General features: G+C 42.8%; 1 protein-coding gene across 1 annotated transcript in view; it reads right to left on the reverse strand.

The window, feature by feature from the left end:
* Positions 1-6,747, reverse strand: part of TNNI3 (troponin I3, cardiac type) — a 32,763-nt gene extending 26,016 nt beyond the window's left edge. Inside the window, exons 1-2 of the mRNA XM_070730096.1 lie at positions 6,671-6,747; positions 406-503 (exon numbers count right to left, since the gene is read on the reverse strand). Coding sequence (XP_070586197.1) covers positions 406-417 — 12 coding nt within the window. The 5' untranslated portion in view covers positions 418-503; positions 6,671-6,747. The remainder of the gene's footprint in view (positions 1-405; positions 504-6,670) is intronic.
* Positions 6,748-8,038: the final 1,291 nt, after the last annotated feature.

An 8,038-nucleotide genomic window follows, 5' to 3' on the forward strand; every position in this document is an offset into this window, starting at 1 on the left:
GTCCTTGACTTAAAACAGTTCATTTAGTGACCATTTCAAGATACAACAGCACTGAAAAAAAATTGACATGACTGTTTCTCATGCGCTTGACCATTGCAGCATCCCAATGGGCGCATCCTGACTCAGCTGCTTGGCAACTGGCTTACAGTTGCAGTATCCCAGGGACATTTAATTCCCTTTTGCAACCTTCTGCCAAACGAAGTCAATGGGTAAGCCAGATTCACCCAACAACTGTGTAACTAATTTCACAACTGCACTGATTCACTTAACAGCTGTGTCATAAAATGGGACTCAAATTTCTTGCTTAGCAACAGAAGTTCTGGGCTCTATTATGGTTGTCGGTTGAGGACCACCTGCACTTTTCAGAAGCTTCTTTCTAATAATAGCATCTTGCAAAGCACCGACAGTGCCAGTCATGCTTACCCTTAGTGACTCTCCTTGGATGTCCAGGTAACCTCAGAAATGTTTGCCCGTTGTGGGTGGGTTCACCTGTCTGTGCGATTCTGTAGAGGAGAAGAAAGCAGCATTTAAAACAAGCTGTGGCAGGTTTTAAGGCAGGTCTAAAAGCCATAGCATTTCTGATGTCATTTTAGGCTATTAGTATCATAATCGCGAATGTCACACCTGTAACTGCCAATTTGGAAACAGAGTCGGGAAGGCAATCCACTTTTGACATTTCACACTGCTTCTGCAAGGTCTGTGGCATGTGAAATTCAGATTTATTTGAAGCAATTTATCTTGCTGTTTTACCTCCCCTCCCTCCCTCATTCTCCAAAAGACTGGTAGAGCGGCTTATATAAGAACAGGTGGGAACATATTATCCTTTAAGTCTTTTGTTATCATCCTTCAAAGCAAGCTTCTTTAATGTATTTTGGTGTGTCTCTCTATATTGTGTATGCAGACATGGCACCCTGGATGCATTGCTGTGCTCACCCAGAAGTAAACAAACCAAATTTTAGCTTATAGTGATATGTGAATTCAGCCATGAAATAATCAGAAGGAATCTCTTCACCTGCCTACCTCAGAGGGTTGTTTTGCATAGTTTGGAGTGATGATTTTATTTATTTATTTATTACTTAGATTTATATGCCGCCCCTCTCCGAAGATTATATAGGAATAAATAAATGTTTAAATTGAAATGGCCCCTGGCCAAATTATATCATTGTACATATCATAAGCACACTACAAAAATTAACAAATTCACCACTATAAGATCATATTAATAAATATGATACAAATACAGCATACAAATCTAATAAATAAATAATAAAATATTTCCTGCATGTCTGCTAAAAATGTTTTAGGGCAGGTTCTCCAAACTTGGCAACTTTAAGACTTGTGGAGCTAATTAAGCTAATTGAAGAGCCGGGGTGGTGCAGCAGGTAGAGTGCTGTACTGCAGGCCACCGAAGCTGACTTGTAGATCTGAAGGTCAGCGGTTCAAATCTCATCACTGGCTCAAGGTTGACTCAGCCTTCCATCCTTCCGAGGTGGGTACAGTGAGGACCCGGATTGTGGGGGCAATAGCCTAGCTCTGTTAAAAAGTGCTATTGCTAACATGTTGTAAGCCGCCCTGAGTCTAAGGAGAAGGGTGGCATAAAAATCGAATAAATAAATAAATAAGCTAATTTTTAGCATGTTTATGGTAATGTGCAACTCTTTAAATACTGAACAATTCAGACATTCAAGTCATAATACGATGCATGAGCCTGTTAAGAAGAAACAAATGCACACTAAATAATCAATAGCAATATTTTTGTGAGAGATTACCAGAGGTCACTTCAATTTAAACATTTATTTATTTGTGTATAATCACACAAAGTCATCCCTTCAACCTATGCAAAACAATTCTGTGAGGTATGCTGGTGGAAAGATTCCTGCTGATGGAAGATTATCTTGTGTGGCTGAATTCACATTACATCTTCAGCTAAAATTTGGTTTGTTTACTCCTGGGTGAGCATGGCTGGCTGATTGGGGAATTTTGGGAGTTGAACTCCACAAACCTTAAAGTTGACACATTTGTTTTAAGAGAAAATTTACTTATGCTGGCCTAACTTATTATTTTGTTTGTTTGTTTGTCAAAACATGTATAAGATAGCAGGTATGGTCTAAACATAAACAAAAGCAAAGTAGGTACAGGTAAATTTGGAGAATAGGACAGCAGGACAGGGAGCGTAGGCACTATGGTGGGCTTATGCACTCCCCTTACAGACCTCTTAGGAATGGAGAGAGGTCAATTATAAATAGTCTAAGGCAGTGCTTCTCAATTATTTTGTTAGCCCCCCCCCCTAGAAGAAAGAAAACATTTCACGGCCCCCCAACTCTCCACCAGGACAATTGTTTGCAATATTCAGCACATTTCACTGAAAAAAATCAAGTGGCTTATCAGTATGTTTGGGGTGTAATGTATTTAAGGGACGCCTTAATTTTTTTGGCTTCATGCTGTCCGCTGCCAACATTTTTTAGATACAGTTAACATACCAGTCTTTCCTCGTCTCCCACCATAGTCACAGTGAAGCCAAGCGCTATATACCCTTTGTCATATTTCCTTATCTTAACTTTTGGGAGACTTACATTTGTCTCATTATCTCCGTCTCTTCCTTCCTTCCTTCCTTCCTTCCTTCCTTCCTTCCTTCCTTCCATTTATTTATTGTATTGTATTGTATTGCATTGTATTTATATGCTGCTCACTCCAAACGGACTCTGAGCAGCTAACAATCAGAATAAATACAACAACAATAAAAAGTTAAAATCTAATAATAAAAATTAATAATAACAATATGAAAAACATACCTACTTGCAATCACCCTAATTCCAGGCCTGTCGGAAAAGCCATGTCTTAATGGCTTTCCGGAAGACCGATAGGATGGAGATAATGCGGATCTCTGGGACAGTTGATTCTACAGGGTCGGAGCTGCCACAGAGAAGGCTCCACCCCGAGGTCCCGCCAACCAACATAGTTTGGCAGACGGGGCCTGGAGAAGGCCAACTGCAAGATATGAGGGAGGAGGCGGTCCTGTAAATAGTCTGGTCCTGAGCCATTTAGGGCTTTAAAGATGATAACCAACACCTTAAATTGTGCTCGGAGACCGACTGGCAACCAATGCAGTGCGCGTAAAGTTGGAGTCATCCCTGTTAATTTTTCCATTGTGTTTCTTAAAGGTTTGTTATCTGCACTTCATATCTCCTGCTCTGTGCTGTGTGTTATTGTTTGGTGCAAAACCCTTACTCCCTATGGCAAAAAAAAAAAAAAGCATGTTCCCTGGGGTCATACGTCCCCCCCCCAGATATTTATTTATTTATTTATTTATTTATTCGATTTTTATGCCACCCTTCTCCTTAGACTCAGGGCGGCTTACAACATGTTAGCAATAGCACTTTTTTAACAGAGCTAGGCTATTGCCCCCACAATCCGGGTCCTCATTTTACCCACCTCGGAAGGATGGAAGGCTGAGTCAACCTTGAGCCGGTGATGAGATTTGAACCGCTGACCTTCAGATCTACAAGTCAGCTTCAGTGGCCTGCAGTACAGCACTCTACCTGCTGCGCCACCCCGGCTCATATTGCTCTGCACCCCCCCAGGAGGGCCTGCCCTACTATTTGAGAAGCACTGGTTTAAGGTTAAAGTTTTTGGAGTTGGGGGAATAAACCACAGAGTCAGGTAGTGCATTCCAGGCATTGATCACTCTGTTGCTGAAGTCGTATTTTCTGCAGTCGAGTTTTGAGCGGTTTACATTGAGTCACTATGGCCTGGAACTTTAAAAGAACATTGGATCACCGCCCATCATCACACAAAAGAGCAAGAGCAACGTTTCCCTGGCTGTAATACAGAAATTATAACATTCTTGAAAACCTCTTGTTGTTTTCTAAGTTCAGATACCGCTTCTCACTAGGGCCCACCTGCAGCCAAACATCGGCCTCTCTGGAAACTCGCATTTGTCCAGACCTTGTAGAAGAGACGTCCTGTTATCACTTGAGTAATTTGGGCTGCTAAATTTGTGCCTTCTTATCGCTTCAAAAATGGGGCCAGGTTGTTCCACAGGGAAGAGGCAGTGAGCTTTGCAGGCAAAGCACGTGCTCCAAAACCAACAGCAGATGGAAGGCTGCTTGTTCGCTCAACTTGATATGGCATTGTGTGCGTGCGTGCAGCCCCACAACCATTTTTACAGAAAGCTGGATTGAGGCTAAATTCCCAACTCTGGTTATTTTAAAGCAAGGCTTTTAAAATAAGATGTTTTTTTTCTCTGTCTTTCTCCCTCAAAGATGATATAGTTGGAAGCTGGCCAGAGGGAAGAGGTATCGGGCAGAAATCCATCGGAAAACAAAAATACAGCAGCTACGTGTTCAGCCCCCTCCCCTTTCTTGGGAGGCCTTTATTCTTAGCGTGAGGTGTGAAACGAACCCTTCAGCACTCTTGCAAAAACATCTGCTGCGAGACTCAGAAATAAAGCTGGGGGGGGGGCTGCCCACTGCTGCTAAGCTCTCTCAAAGCTTTTGTTATCTCTCTCTTATTCTTTGGCTGATGAAAAGAACAGCACTGCCAATGCTTGTTTGGGCTGAGCCACTTTGATTCAATGGCTTAGATCAGGAGTGGGAGGTGGGGGACCAGTCCTATTTTACTTAGAAACCAGCTGGCCAGTTACTCTCTCTCAGCCCTAGAAAGGTGGAAATGGCAAGGCAGCTTTCGACTACTGCCAGTGTGCAGGTAGACCTTTTTTAAAATAAAATAAAATAAATTTTATTAATTTTTAATAATATGTCCGCTTTGGAATGAGCAGCCTATAACAGTGATTTTCAACCTTTTTTGAGCCGCGGCACATTTTTTACATTTACGAAACCTTGGGGCACATTGAGGGGGTGGGGGGTGGGGGGCGCTAAAAAAAGTTTGGACAAAAAAAATCCTCTCCCTCCCTCCCCTTCACTCTATTTCTTTCTCCCTCCCTCTTTCTCTCACTTCCTTCCTTTCTCTCTCTCTCCATCCCCCTTTCTTTCTCTTCCTTCCTTCCTCTTTTTTGCTCTTTCTCTCTCTCCCTCCCTGCCTCCTTCTTTCTCCTTCCCTCCCTCTCTTTCTCTCTCTCTCTTGCTTTATTTCTCTCTCTTTCTCTCTCTCTCTTTCTCTCTCTTGTTCTCTCTCTCTCTCTCTCTTGCTTGCTTTCTTTCTTTCTCTCTCTCTTTCTTTCTGAGTTCGCGGCACACCTGACCATGTCTCACGGCACACTGGTTGAAAAACACTGGCCTATAAGTACAATAAATAAATAATGACAGATACACACTACATAAAACACAGTGCACAGTGATGTGTGCTCCCACCACCCAACATCATTCGTTCACACCCCTCCATCAAAAGGAGGGTGTACTTTTCAATATTAATTTAAACCAAGAACATTACCATATTTACAAATTATAGAGTGATTCCACTTTATTCTTTATACCTGGGTCTCGAATTCTACCAACCCTATAAGCTCTAACCCTGTCCCATCTTCCCATCAGTTCTTTCACTTTATTTTCATTGTGTGCAGGTAGTCCTCAATTTACTAGAGTTTATTTAGTGGCCATTCGAAGCTACAAAGGTGCTGGAAAAAACCTGACTTCTGCTTCCCTAACCTAACCCTTTCAGCATCCCCACAGTCACACGATCAAAATTTGGAGGCTTGGCCATCAAATTTCATATTTATGATGGTTGCAATGTGCCGGGATCATGGGATCCCATTTTGCGACTTTCGGAGGAGCAAAGTCAACAGGGGAGCCAGATTTATTTAATAATTAAGTTGCTAACCTAAAAGCAGCAATGATTGACAACTGTGGCTGGAAAAATCGTAAAATGGGGCAACACTTTAACAAGCTTCTCACTCGGCAACATAAATGCAGGGCTCAATTATGGTCGTAAGCCACCTGTACTTGCCAGGATCAAAACTTATTCAAAACAAAAACGGGTCTATTTAATTTCAGCCAGTGGGGCCCAGCCCCAGGCTAGATCGGAGATTCTTTGAGACCGAGGTTTACTGGTCCCCTCCTTCCAAGGAACTGGTTCCCAGTGAGCCTTGCCCTGCGACCCTTTGTGCTGGGGTTATGCCAGATTGCTCTAGCCTTGGCAGAAAATACCTAATCCCAATACCGTGGTGAGGATCAGGAAACCCTCCTTCTGTATATTCCAAGAGAGCCTTTTTTTTGTTGCCAGACTGATAAAAAATGATGCCCCTTCCCCATAGTAATATTCCTTATTAGCTTGAAGGGGTCTCAGTGTGGCAGGGAACAAGGCAATACCCATCAACACAGAAGGCAGGAGAAACAAAGAAGCAGTGATTAAAGGACAGCAGCAACAAAAGCAGCCTTTAAAATCCAGGATTAAGAGTTGGGGAAATTAAATTGTCATTTTACATTAATAGGGTTAAACTCTGCTAGAGCGGGTAGGGCATTAGGAACCCGTGTATTGCATCGATGTTAAATATTCTGTCCACATAAGGACAGCAAGGCGGTGATGGGCAAAACCCCTCTTGAAGGCTGGCCTGACCTTCCCATGGATCAAGAAAGGGCAAAGCATAAGGATGTAGCAAACTAGCGTACTGCTTGTTTGCTCATTATCTATTTTCCAACCAGGAATAAATGATGTACCTGGAAAAAAATACAACCCTAAACTTCCCCAAAGTAACAGAATGGTCCCTCCGATTTACCTGGATGATGGGCAGCCAGCAAGGGATCAGTTTCCTGGCGATGTGTGTGGATACCAGTGGCTGGGGGCTTTTTATAAAGAGAGCTGTGGAGCATCGTCTAAGCCTTTTTAGGGAAGAAGGAGAGAGGAATGCATTCCTCTGATAAGAATGGCCCTGATATGCCTAAGAGAAGGATGGAAAAGTGTGTGTGTGTATGTATGTGTGTGTGTGTGTGTGTGGACTGGCTTAGGTTGACAGAGCCCCAATAGAAAGGCTGCTGTTGGTTGGTTAATTGCTGTCTCTTTAATTCCAACTCTTTCCTGCATCCCATCTAAAGCAAGGGGATCCCTGCAGTGCATTTAATGTTCAAAGTTACAACGGCACTGAAAAAAAAAGGAGATTTATGCCTGGGATTTTTGCCCTTATGACCGTTGCATTATCCCTTTGGTCAACATGATCAAAATGTGGATGCTTTGCAATTGGTTCATATTTATGATGCCTGCAGTGTCCTGAGGTCATGTGATCACCTTTTCCGACCTTCAGCCAAGCAGTCAATGGGGAAGGCAGATTCACTGAAAAACCGCATTAATACCATAACAACGGCAGTGATTTCCTTAGCAACAGTGGCAAGAAAAGTAGTAAAATGGTGTAAAACTCAACTTGACAAATGTTTCACTTAGCAAATCCAATTTTGGGCTCAGTTGTGGTTGTCTGTCCGAGCGCTACCTGTACATTCAAACTTTTGTCCCAAATTCTTCCATGACTTGCAGAAACAATTGGGCGAAGTAAGATTAAATCCAAAACACGTTCTTTATGAAAACGCTCTACATTTGAGATGGCCAGACACACTTGTACAATCGTAGTACCACAACTGCTTTTTCAAGAGGCAGCTGGACTTCCTTGTTTTTCTTTGAAGACGTTTTGCTTCTCATCCAAGGAGCTTCTTCAGGTCTGTAGTCTCTGTGTTACACATGGCCACTATGTGCCAAAGACACAGGGGGTGGGTGGGATATCTTGGCACTTTAGTTACAAGAAGTTCATATAAGTGTGGTGACTAGCTCTGTCAGCATAGATCAGGGATCCCCAAACTTGGCAACTTTAAGGCTTATGTACTGCAACTTCCAGAATTCTCCAGCCAGCTATGCTAGTTGGAGAATTCTGGGAGTTGCAGCCCACAAGTCTTAAAGGTTGCTAGGTTTGAAGACCTCTGGCATAGACCAGCCATTCTCAGCTTGTCCTCTGGATGTGCCAAGATTAAAACTTTCTGAACTTCCAGCCAGCATGTCCAGTTAGATTCCCATTTATCCGTGGCCTGCACTGGCTGCCGATCAGTTTCCGGTCACAATTCAAAGTGTTGGTAATGACCTTTAAAGCCCTACATGGCATTGG

The sequence above is a fragment of the Erythrolamprus reginae genome, chromosome Z (assembly GCF_031021105.1).
Source record: "Erythrolamprus reginae isolate rEryReg1 chromosome Z, rEryReg1.hap1, whole genome shotgun sequence".
Classification (NCBI taxonomy): Eukaryota; Metazoa; Chordata; class Lepidosauria; order Squamata; family Dipsadidae; genus Erythrolamprus; species Erythrolamprus reginae.